The sequence below is a fragment of the Ylistrum balloti genome, unplaced genomic scaffold (genome assembly GCF_031769215.1).
Source record: "Ylistrum balloti isolate Yb309-2 unplaced genomic scaffold, AGI_CSIRO_Ybal_v1 Utg369978, whole genome shotgun sequence".
Taxonomy (NCBI): Eukaryota; Metazoa; Mollusca; class Bivalvia; order Pectinida; family Pectinidae; genus Ylistrum; species Ylistrum balloti.
In genome coordinates, this window is record NW_026782067.1 from 547343 (window position 1) to 573742 (window position 26400).

The 26400-nt window shown below is 36.8% G+C and overlaps 2 protein-coding genes across 2 annotated transcripts; one reads left to right on the forward strand and one right to left on the reverse strand.

The window, feature by feature from the left end:
• The first annotated feature begins 1893 nt into the window (after positions 1-1893).
• Positions 1894-7470, forward strand: LOC132547791 (nuclear nucleic acid-binding protein C1D-like). The gene is made up of 6 exons (XM_060211595.1): positions 1894-2010; positions 3463-3626; positions 3881-3947; positions 5602-5657; positions 5899-6067; positions 6984-7470. Exons 2-6 carry the CDS (start codon positions 3486-3488, stop codon positions 7154-7156), a joined length of 606 nt encoding a protein of 201 aa, XP_060067578.1. The 5' UTR covers positions 1894-2010; positions 3463-3485; the 3' UTR covers positions 7157-7470.
• A 6909-nt stretch (positions 7471-14379) lies between these two features.
• On the reverse strand, positions 14380-26100 carry LOC132547800 (cilia- and flagella-associated protein 36-like). The gene is given in 9 exon segments (XM_060211604.1): positions 14380-14615; positions 14618-14639; positions 14863-15090; positions 17624-17731; positions 18113-18278; positions 18592-18806; positions 19111-19221; positions 19709-19773; positions 25998-26100. Coding segments are annotated over 9 exon segments (1170 nt in total). The 3' UTR covers positions 14380-14463.
• Positions 26101-26400: the final 300 nt, after the last annotated feature.

Sequence of the window (26400 nt, forward strand, 5' to 3'; positions counted from 1 at the left end):
TGGTTTTGTCTCCAGACATGTAACTTTTCATGGTTTGATATTCATGGTGCGATTGTGGATTATTTGAACAACGTGGCATTGTCGATCATCAGGAGTGTTTACTATTTGAGGCCTGCATGGGTTTTAAACTTCTTTGTCATGGTTCTAGTATCAGGAGTGTTTACTATTTGAGGCCTGGGTTTTAAACTTCTTTGTCATGGTTCTAGTATCAGGAGTGTTTACTATTTGAGGCCTGCATGGGTTTTAAACTTCTTTGTCATGGTTCTAGTATCAGGAGTGTTTACTATTTGAGGCCTGGGTTTTAAACTTCTTTGTCATGGTTCTAGTATCAGGAGTGTTTACTATTTGAGGCCTGGGTTTTAAACTTCTTTGTCATGGTTCTAGTATCAGGAGTGTTTACTATTTGAGACCTGCATGGGTTTTAAACTTCTTTGTCATGGTTCTAGTATCAGGAGTGTTTACTATTTGAGGCCTGGGTTTTAAACTTCTTTGTCATGGTTCTAGTATGAGGAGTGTTTACTATTTGAGGCCTGGGTTTTAAACTTCTTTGTCATGGTTCTAGTATCAGGAGTGTTTACTATTTGAGGCCTGCATGGGTTTTAAACTTCTTTGTCATGGTTCTAGTATCAGGAGTGTTTACTATTTGAGGCCTGGGTTTTAAACTTCTTTGTCATGGTTCTAGTATCAGGAGTGTTTACTATTTGAGGCCTGGGTTTTAAACTTCTTTGTCATGGTTCTGGTATCAGGAGTGTTTACTATTTGAGGCCTGGGTTTTAAACTTCTTTGTCATGGTTCTAGTATGAGGAGTGTTTACTATTTGAGGCCTGGGTTTTAAACTTCTTTGTCATGGTTCTGGTATCAGGAGTGTTTACTATTTGAGGCCTGGGTTTTAAACTTCTTTGTCATGGTTCTAGTATGAGGAGTGTTTACTATTTGAGGCCTGGGTTTTAAACTTAAAGCTTTGTCATGGTTCTAGTATGAGGAGTGTTTACTATTTGAGGCCTGGGTTTTAAACTTCTTTGTCATGGTTCTGGTATCAGGAGTGTTTACTATTTGAGGCCTGGGTTTTAAACTTCTTTGTCATGGTTCTAGTATGAGGAGTGTTTACTATTTGAGGCCTGGGTTTTAAACTTAAAGCTTTGTCATGGTTCTAGTATGAGGAGTGTTTACTATTTGAGGCCTGGGTTTTAAACTTCTTTGTCATGGTTCTGGTATCAGGAGTGTTTACTATTTGAGGCCTGGGTTTTAAACTTCTTTGTCATGGTTCTAGTATGAGGAGTGTTTACTATTTGAGGCCTGAGTTTTAAACTTCTTTGTCATGGTTCTGGTATCAGGAGTGTTTACTATTTGAGGCCTGGGTTTTAAACTTCTTTGTCATGGTTCTAGTATGAGGAGTGTTTACTATTTGAGGCCTGGGTTTTCAACTTCTTTGTCATGGTTCTAGTATGAGGAGTGTTTACTATTTGAGGCCTGAGTTTTAAGGAGTGTTTACTTTTTGAGGCCTGGGTTTTAAACTTCTTTGTCATGGTTCTAGTCAGAGACGTATGTGATATATACGTATCTGGTTCTATTACTCCACTGTGAGTATCTCTCACCGAAAAACTTTATTTGGTTGGAATGGACACTTGAATATCTCGGCAGTAGACTATTGACTGTGTACACCTATTATTGATTCAGTGTCGCTAAATTTGTAAAACAAAAAAGTCTTTTCTGAGTTGGTGGGCTGTTGTACGTACAACTGACAATGTCACAATGCCAAAAACCTTCGCCGTTTTTCCTGCAATAATTGGTCCCGGTTTTATGTTAGCTTGACGTTATACAGAAGAGTTATAACGATTACATCCCCTTGTGCAAGGGAGGTAACCATATCCGGTTACTCGTTTCCGGAAATAACAACGACCACGAGTTTGGAAGTGTTTTGGCAGAACATGTGAATAAATATTATTCAGAAGACAAAGATATCCGACGGCCACCGATGTATATGACAGCGAGTTGGTTTACACGTGAAAGGTAGGTTATCCGACATCTTGAGACTGCATGGATAACGAAAGTTCTTTATAATTACCCAACTGTAAATAGAATATAATGAATTCTTAGTTAGGCGCATTGGATGGTTAAATACAAGCAGCTGAAGAATTCTCGCAGTATCCAGGGTTGACATGTTAACTTCTTGATATTATCAGGTTGGGGAAAACAAATTTGTCCTTTTTCATATAAATACGCAATCTAGCCTATTATACGCCAACTGGGGGTTTGCATTTACGACGTGGTAAGTATTGTAATGTTTACACATTATCACATTTAAAAAAAAAAAAAAAAAGGTCGTGATGGTCTTCTCAAGAACAGGAGAAACAATTATATCAAATTTATTTTTTATTATCATTAATGACATGAAACTGAGTAAAATAATCCTTAACCAGTGATATGGGTTGAACCAGCCACCAACCAGACCAACCGGTCAAATAAATTTGCTACCTGGTAACACTACCATTAGCTTGGTTCTGGTACTTGGTACCTACCAGGTAGGCCTATAACCAGGGTTGCTAGTGTACACGGCACATGAACATATCGGTTCTGTTCGGTAGGTAGAGCCACCACACCCTAGTTCAGGGCTCTGGGTGGTGGTCTGACTTCCTCAATGGTGGTCACTGGTTACTTCAACTGTCAGTGACATACCATGATGTGAGCCTGTGTCATTTAGATATGGTTAAAAAAAAACAAGTGTTGTGCCTTTGCAGTCCTCTCTCAGTCTGCCCTCTCAGGTAATGATGATGATGATGGTGATGATTTCTCGTCCTGTGACTCTGCCCGTTGCCGGGCATTGTCCAGTCGACGTGTGTCAAATTCTCTGGAGACGTAGTGCTCTCAAGTAGCATGCCAGCTGGTTTATACACCACTGGAGAGTGTCAAAGGTCAGGCCTACTCATGCATCACAACACACATAGATGCTCGATACACCTGAGTACGCATACACAGGCAATACTAGGTGCTCAATATTTCTCCCACAGGCAAGGTGATATATTTAAAAATTATATGTATCAATTTACAATCATAGATATACAATAACAAATGATTAATTCCATATATATCATTAATCACAGTATTTTTTTCACAAAAACGTATTTACTGATATTGTTTGTTCATTGAAAACATGTTGTAACGGTCGTTGCCGTAGAAACTGTATTATCGTAACCTACGTCATATAGGCCGGAACTACTTCCCTGATTTTCGGTACAAATAAATTTCATTTTTGCAGTTTTTTGATGTTTCAATGTAAATTAATTTTTTCTCTCTCATGGTAATCTTTCTAGCAGATGTATCTGTAAGCCATTGAAAAAATAATTATTTTTGTTATTAAAAGAGGGATCAGATAATACAATTAGATTAGTAATGGTTTTGGCTTGGTGTCTATCGTTTTATTTTTTTCATTTTCTTTTATCTTTATTTAATATTTATGTTCAGAATTCCCCTTGCAAACAAACAACATGGCAACAGCTGATATGAGTGAGGATAATATACCCTCAGAATTAAAGGAAAAACTAGCAGCATTTGACACTTCATTATCTGACATGGAAAAAATTATCCGCCCCTGGCTTGAAGTACCTGAAAGTGAGCTACATGAGAAGGTAGGATATATTCAGCATTGTCAGTACATGTATTAGGAATATATGTACAATTTCTTGGCGACATTAAGATCTCTGCCCATTACATATTTAAGTAAACTCTGAGGAAGAAAGATTGTGCAGTCAAGATGTTATTTTTTGATCTGCTATATCTGTCTTGACACCAATTCTTTTTTTCTGTGCTTTACTGATCATGATGATGACTTAAGGTCACATACAATTATTGCACATTTATCACATGTTGCTATTTGTTTCAGCTGTCTCCCCTGGACAAAGCTAAGTTGGATTTGGTTGGTGCTTACACAATTAATTCTTTGTTTTGGAGTAAGTAATCTGTTTGAGTTATCATTGTACATGTACTTAAACAAATTTAAAATTTCTGATTTTTGAATAAAAAATGTATTTTTGTATATTTATTGTATATAATGTTCTTTTTTTACTGTCACCTCATATAAACATTTTCCTCTTATTTTGAATATACAATTCAATTGTATACAGATTAATAATGACAGACTCAGAGTGTAATTATACCAGGAAAAATAGGAGAATCTGTAGCATGGCTTTCAGATACATTGTATTATACATCAATACATAAAACACAAATGTACACATATGTAAGTTGTACTTATTGTTAATATATACAATGTGCAGATACACATTGTACATGTAAGTAGTTTAGATATACACAGCATACAGATGCACATCATACATTTACACATTACACATACACACAGTATAGAGATACACAACATACAGATAAACAATATACAGATACACAGTGTACAGATACACATAACAAAGATATACAGTAGAGAAATACACAACATACAGATACACAATATATAGCTGTACACACCATACATTTAGACAGTACAGATACGTATTACACAGATACACAGTAGAGAAATACAGATACACAATATGCAGAAACATACAGTATAGAGATACACATCAAACATACAGAAACACATTGCACAATTACATGGTATACATTAAGACCATTAATCAGACAAGAAAAGTCTCCAGTTTCCGCAGAACCAACATCATGCAAAGTTTGTATGTGTGTCGAGGTTTGTCTTCTAGGGTTAAGGCGGATACCTAGTAGTAAATAGAGGTCTCTTCTTTTTGTGTCACCTGCCACATGCAATATATAGGTATTTCTGAGTCGGCATTGGCGCCATTGTCCACACAAAGGGGTTTTTTTGTGATAAATGAGTTCACTTTGGCTGATCAAGCTCAAATTTCATACAGTGCTTACTTACCAATAATTCTTGCTTTGGAGTGTTTTTCAGGTCCATAAGTCAAAGGTCAAGGTCACCATTACTATATAAAGGAAATTGTTTTTTTTTTTTTTGATAACTTATGAGTACACTTTAGTTGATCTACGTCAAACTTACAAAAGTGCTTTCTTATCAGAAGTGCTTGCTTGGGATTGCTTTTCAGGTCCAAAGGTCAAAGGTCAAAGTCACCATTACTATATATAGGATTTCTTTAGTGATAATTTTAGTTCCCTTTTGCTGATCAACATCAAACTTCACACAGTGCTTCCTTACCAAAAGTGCTTGCTTCCTTTGGATTGCTTTTGAGATTTGAAGTCAAAGGTCAGGATAGATAGAAAATAAATGTCAAAGGTCAAGGTCATTGTAGCTGTAAAAAAAATTAATTTTGTATGAATACTTGGGTTTTCTTTGGACAAGTAGACTCAAACTTCATACAATGCTACTTAAACAAACGGGTTTGTTTGAGATTATTTTCAGTTGGGTTGTCTCTGTTCCTGCCATATTGGAGCAAAATAAATCATATAAATTTAATATATACAATGAATATCTATGGCTATTGTTCCATAAAACTCATCTCCAGAAACCTTGCTGGGCAGGCGACACATCCACTTCTGTGGAATTCTTGATTGTTTACAGAGTACACAGTGTATGTATACATATTACATGTCTGTCTGTCATTACTAATTGATTGTTTTCAGTGTACTTAAATGTGTGTGGGGAGAAACCTAAGGAGCATGCAGTGAAACAGGAACTAGTAAGTTGGCTGTGAGACCTCTATTTAGATATGTCTGTGCTTGTTTCATGTACTGTGTTTCAGATTTATTTCTATATAATTTGAACATGAGATGAAAAAGATTTTAATGATTATTACAATGCCAGGATCACTGGTAAAATTTCCACTTTTCCTGCAATTGTATAAAAAAATAAGTATATATAGATAAAATAATTTTGTTTTGTGGAAACTCTTGTTTAATTGATATTAACTTGACACACAGGATCGCATTAAAAGCTATATGACCAGAGTGAAAGACGTACAAGACAAATTGACAATTATGCCGCATATTGACAAAGACGCAGCCAAACGCTTCCAGAGAAATGCTCTTTGGCAAGCAGCAAAGAGTCAACAACAGGCAACTGACAATGTAGAGGGGTCCTCTGGAACAGGTAAGTTTCCTCAATTTATACATGTAATACCTATTTATGATATGAATGAGATAACGATTAGTTCTGATACAATAATTAGCTCACATGGTCTGGAGGCGTCCAGTGTCCAACTGTCATTTGTTCGTCAAAACTTTCTTCAAACAACTTCTTAACCTATGATTGGAATTTATTTTAATTGCAAGCATACCTATAGGTGGTTGGAATTAAAAAATTGTACAAAGGGTGGGCTGAACCCTTTGGGGCCTGAGAGGTGGGACCAAAAGAGGGCAATCGAGCAATATTGCAATAAATGACTTCTACTCTAGAAATATGCTCTGGATATCACTCATGTGTTTGGGAGCTTTCAGGGGCGGTGGAAATACAAAATTTTGAAATCAAGGGTCTGATCATCAATAGGACTGAGAGATGGAGCTCAAAAGCTAAAAAAAATATAGCAATTTCTTTAAAAAATCTGTAGGACTGGTTGAATTTATGAAAATTTGGCCTGAAGCATCCATCGATGAATAGGACTCAGTTTTATATAAGTAGTTGGTCTGATTCTCCTATGACCGGAGGGGCAAGCCCAATAGGACAAATATAGGAACCATTGAAAATTCTTCTTTGTTAGGTGGAAAGTACTTTATCCAAATTTGATCTGAGGCATCCTAGGGTGAATAAGATGACTTTATGATGGTATACAGTGGCTGACCTCAAGGAACCAATGATCAAAATCACTGAAGTTGACTCAATTTAATAAAATCTTCTGAAGATCTAGATATAGTACCATCAAATATTACCATGGATGGAAGGGTTTTAGGTCCTTTACTAAAATGATGAAGAGAGGGGTTACAGTTATAGATGATTACCTGTATGTTTTTGATCACAAAGAATTACAATATCTGACATGAAAAACTTTATCACTACATCCTTTACACAGGTGAACTTGGTCAGAAGGCGGCTGTGCCTAGTGCCTCATCTGAAGAGTATATCTATATACCAGATACTAAAAAGAAGAGGAGACATAAAAATGATACAGAAGCAAATGGTGATGACTTGGCTTTAGGAGAAACACAAAAAAAGAAAAAGAAGAAAAAGAAATATAAAAAGTGAAAGTAGATTCTATTTTGAAAAAAGATTTCTGGTATGTTTGGTATGGTGAGTTGATTGAAAGGAAAATGAGTGTAAGTTTTTGAATCTTGAAATGTATTGATAGAAAGAGTTGTCAAGTATTGAGAAATGAAAAAGATGTTGTGGAAATACATACATAAAATGTCATAGTTTGACAATTTTCCTGTTATATATGTTCATAGACAATCCATGGAAAATGTAGGATTTTGGGAAAGAGATGGCATGGCCCAAAAATAGTTTAACTTCTGAAAATTATTATTGTTTTTCTTTTTTATTCAATAAAGAAAAAACGCTTCTACTGCTCTTTGATCCACCTCTGAGGACATTGTATCTTTTTCTCCGATTGTTTATTGACTTGGTGCCCTAAGAGTCCTTATCTTATGACCCGAGCTAACCCACAAGCTAGGGATTTCAAAACAGTGTACTAAGAATAACCCAGAATTGACAAATATCATTACAGACTGTCATGCTGCCAAACTCTTTCTCAAATTAAGGGGAAAAGAGTATTCTTGAAACTAAATAAAGTGTTCAAATAAATACACATGTATACACAGTTCTCAAACTCATTTACAAAGTACAACATGGATACATGCCTGGAATAAATGTAGATTTATTCGTTCATATATGTCACACAGTTGTTTCCAAATCATCTCATATAAGCTACTGTGCATGATATGCTCACAACAAAGGACATGAAATACTCTCCAAGATGGATACAGCTTGGTTTTGATACATTGAAATAGAAATTGTCTGATTCTCTGTAAATTATACAGTGTCATTAATTTTCATTGAGATAATCTCTGATCTTTATGAACAGTATACATTTTATAGGAAACACAGATTTCTGCATTTTGTGTAAAACAGAAGAACTGCTGACAAATTGGGAATCTCCAGTTTTACCATATCCTGGTATCATATTGCTGATACTTTACCTGGTTTTGTTCACAGATTAGAATTGTAATCTACTCACTTTACATAGTCAAGAAAAATTGCACATAAGACACAATATGATCAAGCAAACATATATATATACAGATACTGTAGAATTTAGATATTTACACATAAGTAAAATCATGGCTAGAAAGTACTCTTTCTCTGATTAGACATATTTAAAGATTTGTTTAGACAATCTGGGCTGTAAATGGTATATAAAAACTTTGTAAGTCTTTTTCATTCTAAATTCTTGGTTGTTAACCTTGATATAGAGCCTCAGACTTGATCACCAGTATCTCGAGGGATATGTTAGTTGAGACAAGATTACTATCTACTATAAAAATTTCATTAAATTTTCACACTTAATTAGGGAAAAAATAACTATAGTAATAAGCTGAGATAATTTTACATTTACCAAGTGGCAAACGTTTTTTGATGCATACATTTGTATTTTTCTGAAAATATTATACATGGAAAAATAGAGAATTTTTTTCTTTTTTTTTTGTCTCCAAATTTTGTTAGGCAAAACCAAAAAAAAAAAAATGCAAATTGCAAACTGTGAGTATTAACTGGAAAAAGTAACAGAACAGAGTTCAGATGATTGGTGTACAAAACAGTGATATGTATTCAGGAAAATATGATGAATTAGCAGTGATGTGAGATAATATAAAATTCACGCAAGTCAATAGTGAAGGAAGAACAACAGAGGGACTTACTCTTACATAATCTGCAAAGTACATGTGGAAAATCTCACCAACCACACCAGAATGTGTTCTGTGATTTCTACTGATGTTATATTGTATTTACTTTGACATATAAACATCTATTAAACAAAACATGATTAATATCATTATTTGTTGGAATGAACTTTCATTACACAGCTTTATGTAAAAAAAGCAACTCTGATAAAGCTTACATCAATGATGTTCAACAATAAATTTGCAACTTATAGTATATATTCCAAGTTCTGTAGAATGAATTCTTAAACAACATTACACACAATGGTGACCTCAAAAGCATCATTTGTTAGTGTGATGGATGGACATGTACAGAACAGTAGGGTTGCTTTAAAGCATATACCAATAAATACTAGGAAATAAAGTTCTAGCATACTTGCAAATGATGGATACACATGTACATTAATATCATTATCATGAAGTAGAGATCTTTGATATTTATGATGTGACTGGAATGATATTGGTATAAATTAACTGAACAAAAAGTGAAAAAGATGATGCATTTACAGCATACATGGTTTCCTAACAAAATAAATATTTTACATCAAGGACGGAGTGATTGCCTAATTGTGACTAAGTAGTTATTCTATGGTATCCTGAGACAGACCAGTTTGCTCTCTGTATTAAATCTGAACACCTGATGCTATATTTGATTATTATATATATAAATGTTGATATGTTTTTGTATAAAATTAATCACAAGCATAGAATAGATTTTCAATAAAACACTAACTATTAAAAGAATGGAATGTTTAATGAACATCGTTATCACAGGAATAAAACATGAAAAAAACAAGTATATATAGGAATCTTAATAAACCACAATTAGATCTATCAACTCCTTTTAGATTCCTCTGTGAAGTGCCAGTAATGTGAATAAAAGGTTGATGTGGCCGGTGTCATAACAGTGAGAAGTTGTAATAAATCTCAAGGCAAATCAGCAAGTGGAATCTTTGGTTAAAGTTCTATCACAGTTTATCACAGAGTCACTATATTGGGTGGGTGAGTTGTGTAAACTTCTAAATCATCAAAATTGGACACCTCTCTTAACTGATTTTTGTCTCCCTGGGGAGTTGACACTTGGGATGATATACTTATAAGTCTTACTTGGTAAGACTAGGGGCTCTTGTAGTCTACATAGACAAAAAGTGAATCTTCTTTGAATATGCTGGGAGGAAGTCTTCTAGACTTACCATCTCCAAATATTATATATAACACTAATACTAGTTACTATCATCAATCAAAATTTTATCGTATGAAAATGTCTGTTTTCGTAGATCTAGCAATTAAGGGTATAAGGTCACTTTATAAATGATATGCTGTTATTATGATACTTGGCTGATAATACATCCAACTACCATGGACAGCCAAGGCAGTTACTCAATTGTTAAAATTGGAGCATATACACAAATGTAATAAATAATTTCTATAACATTTTGAAAAAACTAAAACACTGAATATTACATTGCATCCTTGAATACAATGGATGGAGTAAAAGAGAGATTTCATAATGCCTTGTACTCAAATGGCCAAGAGGTGGGTCAAGTGGTGAAGTTGTCTTCCACTGAAGTGTCCCAAATTAATCAAGACATCAAAGAGGGTTTTCCAAAAGGATTCTAGTTTTCTCACAGTAAGACCTATTATGCACTTCCATCTATGCTATCAAGAGGAAGTTCAATAACTTGTTACACAATGGTTGTAAAATCAATAATGTTGATATCAAATAGTTACTGCAATACTGTAAGTCCCAGATAACTTAGCTGTCATATATGATATATGTATTTAACAAAAATTAAAGGCTGACAAATAATTATTACCACGACTAGCTGTCTAGATTTAAAATGCTGCACAGTGAAAAAATGGCACCTTGAACATGGATATTTTGGTAGAGTTTAAGTCACTTTGTGATACAGGGATGAATTACCAATCACTTAGACTGTTGAACAACTTGAATAATAAGATCCCATGAATCACAATAGGGCTTTATAACACCTGGAGGATTTCTGTTAGTAAAATTCACATGTTTACAAGTATAAGGGAGAAAATAGAGCTGAGGTTGACTGACATCTACATAATATACGGCATGTATAATAAAACTGAAAGCAAACAAGTAAAAAGACGAAAATACAGTACACACTTGCAGAAAACATACTATTTATAAAATTACAAGGCTATCTCATATTTGCTGAAGCATTACATTATAAGTGCACATTGATACCTTCAAGGCCAGACTTATTATAATCACCACAAGGCCGCCTCACCAGAGAATGATGAACTGCCACAAGGCTGCCTCACCAGAGAATGATAAACTTCCACAAGGATGCCTCAACAGATTAATGAACTGCCATGAGGCTGTCTCAACAGAGAATGATGAACTTCTACAAGGCTGCCTCACCAGACTGATGAACTGCCACAAGGCCACCTACCCAAAGAATGATGGACTGCAACAAGGGTGCCTCACCAGGATAATGATGAACCACAAGACCGCCTCATCAGGCAATGATGAACCACCACAAAGCAGCCTCACCAGGCAATGATGAACCACCACAAGGCTGTCTAACTAGGCAATGATGAGCCACCAAAAGGCTGCCTCACCAGGTAATGATAAACCACCACAAGACTGCTTAACCAGGCAATGATAAACCATCACAAGGCTGCCTCACCAGGCAATGATGAGCCACCACAAGACTGCCTCACCAGGCAATGATAAACCACCACAAGGTAGCCTCACAAGGCAATGATAAACCACCACAAGTCTGCCTCACCAGGCAATGATAAACCACCACAAGACTGCCTCACAAGGCAATGATAAACCATCACAAGGCTGCCTCACCAAGCAATTATGAGCCACAACAAGGCTGCCTCACCAGGCATTGATGAGCCACCACAAGGTAGCCTCATCAGGTAATGATAAACCATCACAAGGCTGCCTCACCAGGCAATGATGAGCCACCACAAGGCTGCCTCACCAGGCAATGATAAACCACCACAAGGTAGCCTCACAAGGCAATGATAAACCACCACAAGACTGCCTCACCAGGTAATGATAAACCACCACAAGGCTGCCTCACCAGGCAATGATAAACCACCACAAGACTGCTTCACCAGGTAATGATAAACCACCACAAGGCTGCCTCACCATGCGATGTAAACCACCACAAGACTGCTTAACCAGGCAATGATAAACCATCACAAAGTTGCCTCACCAGGCAATGATGAACCACCACAAGGCTGTCTAACTAGGCAATGATGAGCCACCAAAAGGCTGCCTCACCAGGTAATGATAAACCACCACAAGACTGCTTAACCAGGCAATGATAAACCATCACAAGGCTGCCTCACCAGGCAATGATGAGCCACCACAAGACTGCCTCACCAGGCAATGATAAACCACCACAAGGTAGCCTCACAAGGCAATGATAAACCACCACAAGTCTGCCTCACCAGGCAATGATAAACCACCACAAGACTGCCTCACAAGGCAATGATAAACCACCACAAGGCTGCCTCACCAGGCAATGATAAACCACCACAAGGCTGCCCCACCAGGCGATGTAAACCACCACAAGACTGCTTAACCAGGCAATGATAAACCATCACAAGGCTGCCTCATCAGGTAATGATAAACCATCACAAGGCTGCCTCACCAGGCAATGATGAGCCACCACAAGGTTGCCTCACCAGGCAATGATAAACCACCACAAGGTAGCCTCACAAGGCAATGATAAACCACCACAAGACTGCCTCACCAGGTTATGATAAACCACCACAAGGCTGCCTCACCAGGCAATGATAAACCACCACAAGACTGCTTCACCAGGTAATGATAAACCACCACAAGGCTGCCTCACCAGGCGATGTAAACCACCACAAGACTGCTTAACCAGGCAATGATAAACCATCACAAAGTTGCCTCACCAGGCAATTATGAGCCACAACAAGGCTGCCTCACCAGGCAATGATTAACCACTACAAGGCTGCCTCACCAGAGAATGATAAACGTCCACAAGGATGCCTCAATAGATTAATGAACTGCCCACCACAAGGTAGCCTCACCAGGTAATGATAAACCATCACAAGGCTGCCTCACCAGGCAATGATGAGCCACCACAAGGTAGCCTCACCAGGTAATGATAAACCATCACAAGGTAGCCTCACCAGGTAATGATAAACCATCACAAGGTTGCCTCACCAGGCAATTATGAGCCACAACAAGGCTGCCTCACCAGGCATTGATGAGCCACCACAAGGTAGCCTCACCAGGTAATGATAAACCATCACAAGGCTGCCTCACCAGGCAATGTAAACCACCACAAGACTGCTTAACCAGGCAATGATAAACCATCACAAGGCTGCCTCACCAGGTAATGATAAACCATCACAAGGCTGCCTCACCAGGCAATGTAAACCACCACAAGACTGCTTAACCAGGTAATGATAAACCACTACAAGGTTGTCTCACCAGGCAATGATAAACCACCACAAGGTTGCCTCACCAGGTAATGATAAACCACCACAAGGTTGCCTCACCAGGTAATGATAAACCACCACAAGGTAGCCTCACCAGGTAATGATAAACCACCACAAGGTTGCCTCACCAGGTACGGATGACCTGGCACAAAGCTGCCTCTCCAGATGATAACATGATGTTTGAAGTATGATTGGACATTGTACCATAATAAACTTACTTGTATGCTTGCCATAAGGCCTTTCCTACTTTATAACAAGACTTTACAGAAAAGGATTAGTGTTAAAGCAAAGCCCTTGGCAAGAAATATCAAATTCTTCATACAAATCATGAACTTTATGCACATTTCCTTTCATGAGTTCTAGAGTACCGTAATAACTTTCTATGATTCATCCGCTTCCTGAAATGAAAAGTTGAGTTTTTACCTAAATCATTATCCTGTTGAAATCCCACACCTTATTTTCATCCAAAGATTATAAGAAGGCTCCACTCTGTGCTTACTGCAGGATTAATATGGATTTTAGATTAATGTTTAAAGAATATCAATCATTTTGAGAATAGATTACTTCATATCTTACTGAATATATTTCATCTTGGTTCACATGCTCTGGGCTAGCTACATGTATGTCAACCAATGTTTTGAATACCCTGTTTATAGATGCAAGATTTAAAAATGCTACATTTGTTAGAAGAAAAGTCCTAAACATTATCTCTTACATATATTGTGTAAGCAAAATGACATTTAAATTTGCTTATGACATGATTTACATAGAAAAGAAAATGCACATTACCAACCATCAAATACAATATTGCAATTATACTACATAATAATAGATTTTCAAATACAAAGTAATTTACTGAAAGTTCTTGATGATATAAGTGTACATCATTTTGAAACCTTATTTGATGAAATATTAAATCAGCCACAATGGCAGATTTGATGTTAATTTTGACATGTGAGAAATAAATCCATATGTTTACCAGAGCTAGAAATCTTACCACTTATTTCATACACAAGTCATCAAAAATTATCAATTCAATTATCTAACATTTCTGCCTTTAGTCTGCTGGCTATTGCACGACGCATGGCCAATTTCTTCTCTTCCTCAGGACTCAGGGTTTTGGTTGAAGAAAGTTCCTCCTTCTGACTTTTAAGAGCAGCTCGAGCAACTCTTGCTGATGTTGGTCTTGCCTGCTGAGACTGCTCGGCAGACAGAAGCTGTTTTTCCCGTGCAGCCTTCTTCATTGCCAGAAGCTTGTCCCTTTGTTGCTTTAAGTACTCCTGTCTCTGCTTCTGCTGTGCTGCATCTAACTTGGACAACTCCGCCTGTAACAACAATAAAGTATTATCTCTATAATATAGATCTACTAGTTTGATGGAATTTACTATTTAACTAACCTTAAACCAATAATGATGAAGATTTCTTGCATATTCATCGTGAACTTCGTTGAAAGGAGTAAAAATACCACTATTGCAGAATTGTTATTCCTATTGATCATATGTCAGTCAATCAAATCTCATCTTCTCTCAGAATATTTTAAAAACTCACAGCAGCAGCGGTGACAGCTGCAGATGGTTTCCCTGTCGTAGCCTCATTCTGTGCCTCCTGCATCCACATAGCGGCTGCCTCGGATCCTGTCACCTTGGACTGTCCAGAGATGTTTGGGAGGGTAGCAGCCCCCAGAGGGGCTGGCTTAACAGGAGCAGGTTTGGCCTGCACTGTAGCAGCAGCCACTGGTTTGGCTGGTTTTGGTGCAGGTGTAATTGCTATGGAAGGCTGTAAAAGACAAACAAGTTATGAGAATGTACTAGACTTATGTGTATCGCAGTAAGCAAACTAATATGATAGCATGATAACATTCCATCAATGTAAGTACCATCTTTATAATGTTAAAGGAAGCATACCTGGTAAACAATCCCATCAGTAGCTATACAAGTTATGAAGAAATACTAACAAACACTATCTTATTGTCTGTCCTGTATTAGAAATTCCGTTAGTCAGAGATTATGTGTTAGCCGTCTGCAGTCAATTCATAATGTAAGTACATTTGTATTTAAATGTGTTCATCCATCACATGAAAACTACAGACATTAAGGTCAGTCAGAGGTCAAGAGGGTTTACTTACTGCTGACTTTAGATCAGTCAGAGGTTTGGAAGGTTTACTTACTGAAGACTTTAGATCAGTCAGGGTTTTGGAGGGTTTACTTACTATAGACTTTAGATCAGTCAGAGGTTTGGAGGGTTTACTTACTGAAGACTTTAGATCAGTAAGAGGTTTGGAGGGTTTACTTACTGCTGACTTTAGATCAGTCAGAGGTTTGGAGGGTTTACTTACTGCTGACTTTAGGTCAGTCAGAGGTGTGGAGGGTTTACTTACTGCTGACTTTAGGTCAGTCAGAGGTGTGGAGGGTTTACTTACTGAAGACTTTAGATCAGTCAGAGGTTTGGAGGGTTTACTTACTGCTGACTTTAGATCAGTCAGAGGTTTGGAGGGTTTACTTACTGCTGACTTTAGATCAGTCAGAGGTTTGGAGGGTTTACTTACTGCTGACTTTAGATCAGTCAGAGGTTTGGAGGGTTTACTTACTATAGACTTTAGATCAGTCAGAGGTTTGGAGGGTTTACTTACTGCTGACTTTAGATCAGTCAGAGGTTTGGAGGGTTTACTTACTGAAGACTTTAGATCAGTCAGAGGTTTGGAGGGTTTACTTACTGCTGACTTTAGGTCAGTCAGAGATTTGGAGGGTTTACTTACTATAGACTTTAGATCAGTCAGAGGTTTGGAGGGTTTACTTACTGCTGACTTTAGATCAGTCAGAGGTTTGGAGGGTTTACTTACTATAGACTTTAGATCAGTCAGAGGTTTGGAGGGTTTACTTACTGCTGACTTTAGATCAGTAAGAGGTTTGGAGGGTTTACTTACTGCTGACTTTAAGTCAGTCAGAGGTGTGGAGGGTTTACTTACTGAAGGCTTTAGATCAGTCAGAGGTTTGGAGGGTTTACTTACTGAAGACTTTAGATCAGTCAGAGGTTTGGAGGGTTTACTTACTGCTGACTTTAGGTCAGTCAGAAGTGTGGAGGATTTACTTACTGAAGGCTTTAGATCAGTCAGAAGTGTGGAGGGTTTACTTTCTGAAGACTTTAGATCAGTCAGAGGTTTGGAGGGTTTACTTACTGCTGACTTTAGATCAGTAAGAGGTTTGAAGGGTTTACTTACTGAAGACTTTAGATCAGTCAGAGGTTTGGAGGGTTTACTTACTGCTGACTTTAGGTCAGTCAGAGGTTTGGAGGGTTTACTTACTATAGACTTTAGATCAGTCAGAGGTTTGGAGGGTTTACTTACTGCTGACTTAAGATCAGTCAGAGGTTTGGAGGGTTTACTTACTGAAGACTTTAGATCAGTCAGAGGTTTGGAGGGTTTACTTACTGCTGACTTTAGATCAGTCAGAGGTTTGGAGGGTTTACTTACTGAAGACTTTAGATCAGTCAGGGTTTTGGAGGGTTTACTTACTATAGACTTTAGATCAGTCAGAGGTTTGGAGGGTTTACTTACTATAGACTTTAGATCAGTCAGAGGTTTGGAGGGTTTACTTACTGAAGACTTAAGATCAGTCAGAGGTTTGGTGGGTTTACTTACTGCTGACTTTAGGTCAGTCAGAGGTGTGGAGGGTTTACTTACTGAAGACTTTATATCAGTCAGAGGTTTGGAGGGTTTACTTACTGCTGACTTTAGGTCAGTCAGAGATTTGGAGGGTTTACTTACTATAGACTTTAGATCAGTCAGAGGTTTGGAGGGTTTACTTACTGCTGACTTTAGGTCAGTCAGAGATTTGGAGGGTTTACTTACTATAGACTTTAGATCAGTCAGAGGTTTGGAGGGTTTACTTACTGAAGACTTTAGATCAGTCAGAGGTTTGGAGGGTTTACTTACTGCTGACTTTAGATCAGTCAGAGGTGTGGAGGGTTTACTTACTGCTGACTTTAGGTCAGTCAGAAGTGTGGAGGATTTACTTACTGCTGACTTTTGATCGGTAAGAGGTTTGGAGGGTTTACTTACTGAAGACTTAAGATCAGTCAGAGGTTTGGAGGGTTTACTTACTGCTGACTTTAGGTCAGTCAGAGGTGTGGAGGGTTTACTTACTGCTGACTTTAGGTCAGTCAGAAGTGTGGAGGATTTACTTACTGAAGGCTTTAGATCAGTCAGAGGTTTGGAGGGTTTACTTACTGCTGACTTTTGATCAGTAAGAGGTTTGGAGGGTTTACTTACTGCTGACTTTTGATCAGTAAGAGGTTTGGAGGGTTTACTTACTGCTGACTTTAGATCGGTCAGAGGTTTAGAGGGTTTATTAGCTGTTACTGCTGCAGCAGCTGCCACTGGTGCCGAAGGGGGGTCTGAAATGGATACATTCTGTATCGCCTGCAACACAAAATACATTTTGTGAAGATGATGGAAGAAAAATCTATTGTGACTATGAAACTAGTATTACTGAACTATCATGCAGTTACGTCTAGCATCACTAATTCCTTCTGGATATACTGATTAATGAGTCAACTGCCTGCAACTGAACTTTTTTGTTTTCAATACAAAATAAAGGGCTCTTTGACCTTTCTACAATGTTAAAAAATAATTTGTTTCCACATCGACTACATTTAATCAAACAAACCTGCCATATTAGCACACACAAGACATACTCTGGGTTTACAATTGTAGATAATGTACAAAAATGTTACCAAAACAATCATTGTAATGTATTCTGATAAACATTTTATATGAAGAAATGATGTCCCTAATCTGTACCTCAACTATTTTTTCCTGTCCTTTAGTTCTCTCCTCTTCCAACTTGAGACCCTCTGCCTGAACATGTGTGGGTGTCAACATCAGACTGGCTATCACTGCCTGTGGGGGTTCCTCTGGTGATGCTCTTGAAGGAGTGTTCCCTTTCGGAGCTTGTTTTTCAGACTCCCTGTAACAAATCAGATAAAGTGATACATTTGTATTTTGCATCAGTCACAAGTGATGAAACCATTGCTTCCTTGAAGTAATAATTTAGTAAGGTAAAATGAAAGCATCTATTGGTAACCAAGCTGAGAAATAATCGGTGACATATTGCATTCAATTTTTGTTCACTGTGTTGCATCACTTTTTTTACCTTATTGTTCAATAAAGAATAACACCTACAATGCTATCTTCTATAGGAAATATATATACCATTATGTTAAATACTACAGAAAAAAAATAAATATTCGAACATCAATTTGATCCTAATGTATACTTACTGGAGAACTTTTCGAAGGATATCCTCCTCTGAATGGACGTTTTCCTGGGAAGGAGGTGGTGTTTCTGCAGTGTCATCCTGTAGACTAGTGGGGAGAGATCCTTGTCGCTTCATGATCAACAGAAGGGCCTGTTGCTGGAGCTCAATATTTTTCTGGTTCATTAGTTGTACAAACAGATCAAACTGGTCTGTACAAAGGATCTGCTCAAACAACACCTACAAAACCAGGAAAATATCACCTTAACTTTGGTCCTGTTTTAGTATGACACTATGGCATTTCAAAAAGTGTTTGTATTAAAATTTTGAGTTTTATCAGTGGAAAAATAACAAATTTATGCCCAAGATAAGGTGACACACAGATTATGATTTAAATGTAAACTAATCCCTCTTCTGGACAATTTCCCTACATATATGATTGATCCTTAATACTTCATCATCAAAATCTAGTCCATCCCTGATCTAATGGTAAATGATGAGTAGGAAGTGTATTAACAATTAAGTACACAAGACTTTATCTTACCTGGAAAATTTCCCTTAGATCTGGCCTAGAATTCATGCTTGCCATGGCTTTAATCAGTTCATCTTGTGTAAGCTTAGAATCCCTTATGAAGCCTTCTAGTAACTTTTCCACCTGAAAAAGTCAAACAAATTTTAAGCAATTGTTTGAATAACAGAAGGGAAAATTGCTTTGAAAGGTATCAATTGCCTTGATAAAATGATGTGTTTGTTCATCGGATTTATCACCCATGAACATCCAGGGTTATTCTGAGGCTGAGTCTCTTTGCAGTAACTTATAGATGGTCGCTACCTCACTAAACAATATTCAGAAGGCTGTAGACCGTCCCAAGGAATTTGGTAAAGTGTCTTGTTCACAGGGTAATTTGCAACCCTAGCTCCCTGAGAGACATGAACTGTCCTACTGTGGTGTATCCCTTAACACATGTACAAATAAATGATACACATCATAAATACGAAACATGAACATATCTATTTTTCTATATACAATATCTAAATATGTAACATTCTAATCTGTTGATTATCAGTACATACTTACCAACATGTACCCTCTATTTTTGATCTACAATAGTAGTGTCTCTCTGTATAATTACATTACTTACCAGCTTGTTGTATCCTCGGTGGATGTTATGGTGTTCTTCACAGATGTCAACAGCCATATCAAATACTGAAATTTACAAAACACCAGCTGATAATAGATATTTACTAAGTGTGTCATAGATGCAATAGATGTATTGTCACTATGGTGTGCATCGCTTGTATAGTTATTAAGGCCACAGAAAAAAAGCATTGTTGCAATCATGTCATAAAGTTTAAGTATGTACCTGATTCCCCACAAACTTATTTTAGGTAAATCTGATTGTCTTTAAAGTTTCACCAACCATAAGCCTCTATTGTGTTATACTAACTTAAGAGGAACCCTTTCATAAAGAAGTGATAGAGCATAATGTGTCAAACCTACATATCATTTACAATTTTGGTATACCTCCCGCCATGGAAGGTTTCTGCAAAATTCCATTGAGGTTTTCTAGAAGTCGAAAATCTAAAAAGTTTATGGATGTAAATAGGTGATTAATGATGCTAAATAGAAAAAGAAAATGATTACAAAAGGTCACCATGAGACTTTATCTCAAGTGCTCTCAAACTGCAACAAAGGAAACAAGAGTTATAGTGATGTCTTCCAAAACCTCTGTAGAGTGATCGGTTAAATGGTCAGATCAAAATAATGTTACATCTACGTGTAATGACCAATATTTGAGTAAGGACATGTATTAAGATCTGTCAACAGTGTCTGAGAAACTTGCTGCACAAAAAAAAAAGTTAACAGATGGAAGGATGGACAACACTTTGATGAACAAAAAAAAAAGGCTTTCTCTCCAAAAGAACATGAAAAGGGAACAGATTAACATACAATTTATAATAGGCATAGAAAATCACTGCCTGGAGACATTCTGATCTGGTAAAGCAGATGGGTTTAATAAAGCCCAATTTACTGACAAATGCACAAATCTTTCCTGACATAAATATTATACCCTTAGTATAAGGAAATAATCAGTTAAGTATATAACACCACATATAATACAAAATGCCATTGCCGTGTTGTGTGACAAACTAGCAGTAGGTCATAAGTCTCATAGAGTTATCCAATCAATATTTGAGATCTTATCTTGTGATATACTAAAATGAAATCAATAAAGAGGACAGACATCTGATCACCACAATACTATAATGATGGTACACCATATCTGGAAAGTAGAAGGGCCAAAGTTGATCACCATTACTGTAGTATATTGACAGTACAAGGTGGCTGATGAAGCATGACAATATAAGCCAATTCTAATTAATGTATTAATAAATTGAGAACAAAAACTGCCATTCCTATATTGGATACATGATACAGTAGTGAAAACCTTGTAAATTATTAAAGATGTTGTATTAAGTATAAATAGACAATCTATCAGCCTTACTGACCACTAGTAATGATGTTCTCTCATATCCACAAGACCTAACAGCCTTAGTGACCACAACTGATGATGCTCTCTCATACTCCACAAAAACTGCAGCCTTGGTGACCACTAGTGAGAATGTTCTCTTGTATTCCACAAAATATACAGTACAGTGTGTTAGTGAATTATGCCCAAATTTTATTCATCTTAAAATTGAGTCTTTGTCCATATGTGATGAAGACGATATGAATATTCCCTAAAAATCCAGTTATATGGAAATTTGGTAAATTGATCATGGGAAGGACATTAAGAATACCACAATACATCACATCAAAAGTTTGATGGACATATAAAATGACACTGAAATAGATGTATATATACTGAACAAAATAAGTTAAGGATCATAAACTTGAAACAGTGCAGTTTTACATACAAATAATAATATGATTATATTTTAAATTTTAATGACAGAACATTCATTTTAGTCTTTAATTACACAAAACAAATTTATTTGTGGTAATTGCTACCAAGAGCAGATAACCCTGAGTAACAGCACCCTTGAAATCAAAGTGTAAGAGGAAGTAGAGCAAGTTAATCATTTAGACAAGGAAAACTCATCAAACTGCAATTGGCAGTTTAATAGGCAGTATGACCTCCGTTGACATCAATAACTGCCCTGCAACGTCTGCACATGCTCCTTATTAGTCGTCGGTGGCTGATCTGTGGGATGTGCTGCCATTCCTCTTGCAGAGCAATCATAAGCTGTTGGCGGTTCTGTGGCGGATTAGGTCGAGCTGAAACACGGCGTTGCAAGGTGTCCCAAGCATGCTCGATAGGGTTCAGATCAGGAGAACGACTTGGCCAGTCCATGCGAACGATTGCTTCACGTTGAAGATAGTCGTTGACCACACGAGCACGGTGAGGACGAGCATTATCATCCATCAGAATAAAATCATGGCCAACAACTCCTGCAATGGGCCTTACTATAGGGTGTAGAATCTCGTCCCTGTATTGAACAGCTGTTAAAGATCCATTGTCTATGATGTAGAGGTCTGTATGGAAGTCAACACTGATCCCTGCCCAAACCATCACTGACCCACCACCAAAGCGATCATGCTGGACAACACAGCAGTCTGCATAGCGCTCTCCTTGGGTTCTCCATACCCTCCTCCTACCGTCATGGAAGTCAACACAAAACCTAGACTCATCTGTGAACATAACATTTCTCCAATGACGTAATTGCCAATTCAAATGATGAGTGGCCCATTGATGTCTGGATTGTCGATGACCTCTGGATAAAATTGGTCGGACTGCTGGTCTTCTAGCTCGTAAATTAGAGGCATGGAGTCTGTTTCTGATTGTCTGGGATGAAATCCTTAGATTTGTAGCACGCTGAAACTGAAAATTCAAGACAGGAGCACTCAAAAACCGCTGACGTCTTGCCGTGATGCAAATGAATCTGTCCTGTCGGGCTGTCGTACAGCGTGGTCGTCCAGATCTGGGGCGTTGACGGACGTTATTTGTCTGCTGATAGCGATTCCATAGCCTACTAATCACGCTCTGAGAAACATGAAGCTGTGCCGCCACATTTCGTTGAGTTTGACCAGCTTGAAGGAGCCCTATAGCTCGCGCGGCTTCCATATCATTTAAATGTCTTCGCATGATTAGTTTTTCAAGTTTTCGTTACAAATTGATTAAATATTTCCAAATTCAACTTTTTTTAGCTTAGAAGTAACAGAATCAAAACCTGCAAGATTCCTCTGTAGTAATAGACCAGTCAGTTTTTCACACCACCATAGTTAACTAGAGTGGAACGGCAAGACCTTCAGATGCACGTGCTTTCACCTTTGACATGACTTTAGGTACATATTGGAGAAACTACGAGTGCAATTACCGGCAATACATGATTTGAATTTTTAAAGATATTATGGTCACAATTTATGATCCTTAACTTATTTTGTCCAGTATATTTGTAGATACATGTATGTTGTCAATTTATGCATAAAAAAATAACAAAATCAGCCCTACATGCCAACTTTGAAGCTCGCTATTTCAGTGACAGCAGCACTGATCACCATTTGTAATTCCATGAAGGCAAATGGATATACAAGAATAAGGATAGAAAGTGTTGAAGGTTAAGGGGAGCTCGTTGTTGACATTATATTACTCAAAATAAAGACAGTTCTCTGAATTGTATTACACACCATTAATACCTATAAATCATACTATAACAACATGACTTCTGGAGTATTCATTTATACCACATCATAAAGAAAACTGTACATAGAATTTATATCTGTTTAAATACTTCAAATGTCCAGAGTGATAGTGTGTATTTCCAACGAACAGACTGAAGTAAATATGTAGTTTTATTTACATAAATAACAGCTCAGCCTATTCTAACTGGGGCTTGTTTAATCACAAGATAACATATTATAGATCTAACCAGGCTTTATTCATTATAGGTCTGTACAGATTTAACAATGGCAATGTCATACCTGCAATATATATAACCATGTATGTAACTATCCATACACACAGATCTAGCCAGACCTTGTTCACATCATAGGTCTGGTTAGTTCATACAGACCTAATGAAAAACTGATCTTGGTCTGAATATGACTTACAATAAACATAGAATTGTGTAGTTATTTTCAGTCCTAAAATACATCTGGTCAGACTTTTATATTAGACTCATGATAATTGTCTTGGTTTAGACTTACTAGGATTAACACACAGTATTTGGTATATGATGATCTGGTCCATTATTGGTTCATTATATTACTGTATTATTGATATATCTAGCATGGCCTTTGCTCACAATACATGGTTTTACTTATATGATCAACGAGAGCTGCTGGTTTGCACTTTTTACATCTATTTATAGATATACATGTAACATTTGTATCAAGATTTGTCATCTATGACTCTAGTTACTGGAAACTTGATGTAGATCTAATGGGGGAATTATACTGTACTAGTCAAAGCATAGACTTATTCAATATATTAGATATCTGAGATCCTCAAAAATTGCCATGGAGAATCGGTATGGATCTCACTACAGACTTATTGTCGGTATTTGGTTGTGGTAAAGGCTGTCACAAAGGGATGATCTGGCTAGTCTTGTTGGCTATGTATTGGTCTAACCAGACTTATTGTCAATATTGGTTGGGCAAGGGCTACATTAAGTGACATAGAAGGTAGAGCCGATGATATACAATGGTAAGCCCACAGATAGGTTGACAGTTAAAGGTGATGCACTGCAGACATTGTTGAATCAATACTATACCTGTATTGACTGGTGCATCATTTTCACTATGTCTATAATGTACCCACACACTTCCCTGATTCTACTACTGCATTGTCCATTTCATTTCTTTAAATTCATTAAATACCATGGTAATAATAAGAATCTGCTGATGACTATATCATAAAATATCAATGTTGTAATTGATTTGACAATTTTCATCATAAAAATCTATTCAAGTTTAATTTGAATGATTTTTCTTAAAAGTATGAGGAATTACCAAATTAGATTATTAGTTAAGATCATACAACTAGAATGGTTGAGACTGCCAGTATGTTTTCTTTTAATGTAACACCTGATCATGCAGAAATGGACACTATTAAGCTAGTATAATGTAAAAATCTATCATGTAAATCTAAGGAATAGTCATTTCTAATAAAACTTTCTAAACACCCTGATTATCTAGAGCTGGACTTGTGTTACTGGACCTATATCACAAATTTAAATGAATTAGATAACAGAATGGCCAAATACTCAACAAAATGGGTGATATCAGTGAAAAAATGATATCCAAACTCACTCATACATCCACACAAACAAAGAATTGTCATGGAAACTATTTTCATGAATTATTTTCACATTTAATTGCTGGTCTTACAAATCTTGTACTTTTTCAGGAGTCTCTGATCTTTTGTTTTTTCTTTTTCTTTTGCAAGAATGATAAGATATATGAAGATAATAAAACTAATGCCATTATTGGAACACTTCTCCCCAGAATAGCTTTGATGGCATCAATATCAATTTAAGAACAGAAGACAATGAGTTAAAAATACATTATTTCTATTCTATCATTTACATAGACTTGGATTTATTTTCGGGTGTGCATTAATCATCAGAACAATTGTTCTGAATTTCTTTTTCAGTTTGTGTCCAATTAAATCTGCAAACTTAAATATCATGTATAAACCTCATCAATATATACACATGGTATAGTCACAGTCTGTTGCCGATTAATTACGTTACAATATTATTCTAAAGATATTCCAATTGTTAGATACCTGGTATGTGGTTCTGTAATGATACCGATACACCCCATTTTGGGACTGGGGCCCGGGGCTCTTAGGATTGAGAAAAATAGCAGCGTTTTCCTTAGAATTGGGAAAACTTGGGGTCTAAATTGGGACAAAAAGATACTATTTTGCATTGGGAATTTCGGCCCCAAATCTGGCAGATCGAGAGCCCTGATAATGTACTGTAATGTCCCAAATTCGTGATGTTGGAGTGTATCATAACAATAACATTTTACACTCTGATACTTTACCAAGCAAGTAAACTTTTACAATTTTATTACTGGGAACTAGAATTGATTGGCTTACTGTGTTCACATACAAAGCAGAACACTGTCAAATACATGAACGTAATATCAGAAAAAAGAGATGATTACTTCTTATAAAACATGTTTATTATGTGTATTAGAAATGTAACATGGAGCACAGAAAATGAAAAAAAGCTATCAAGGTCGATACAAGCTATGTTTTTAGCTTAAATAAATTTTCTTTTTCCAGCTGCAACACGTCCTTAACTGCAGCAAACTGTAAAATGAAATGAGTCCTAGGCAACGCAGTAACTGGTTGATTACAATTCATGGTAGCTGTACATTGAGCGATTACTGCAAATTCATATACAAAGAGGACTTACTCAAACAGTTTTCTTCCATGTATGTTATCACCGGTATCTGGAAAAATGGGTTGCCGAGAAAACAAAGCAACTGATCGTAAACCCATTCCGACCTTTCCGCCATCTTGCTTGTGCGCTTATTCGGAACATTTCAAACTTCTTCGTAACAAATGAATGAGTTAAATGTGTCGATAGAATTTCACTACTTTATTATTATGTCCAACTAGTCCTTGCCTGAATTTAAAGTTATTATTAAGATGTGAGGTTTTATGAGCAAATAACTCTTAATATAAAAACAATAATTCAAGATTTACTATACGTATTAAAATATATGCCACAATGACGAATTAATTTTTCACACAATTTTCATAATTAGACAGGAATTTGGGGCGATACCGATCAGCAGCAGCAACATATTTTCGGA

Coding starts and splice junctions, on each gene's coding strand:
- LOC132547791 (XM_060211595.1), top strand. CDS start 3,486: ATGGCAACAGCTGATATGAGTGAGGATAATATACCCTCAGAATTAAAG. Junction 5,658..5,898: donor ATGCAGTGAAACAGGAACTA/GTAAGTTGGCTG, acceptor CTTGACACACAG/GATCGCATTAAAAGCTATAT. Junction 6,068..6,983: donor AGAGGGGTCCTCTGGAACAG/GTAAGTTTCCTC, acceptor TCCTTTACACAG/GTGAACTTGGTCAGAAGGCG.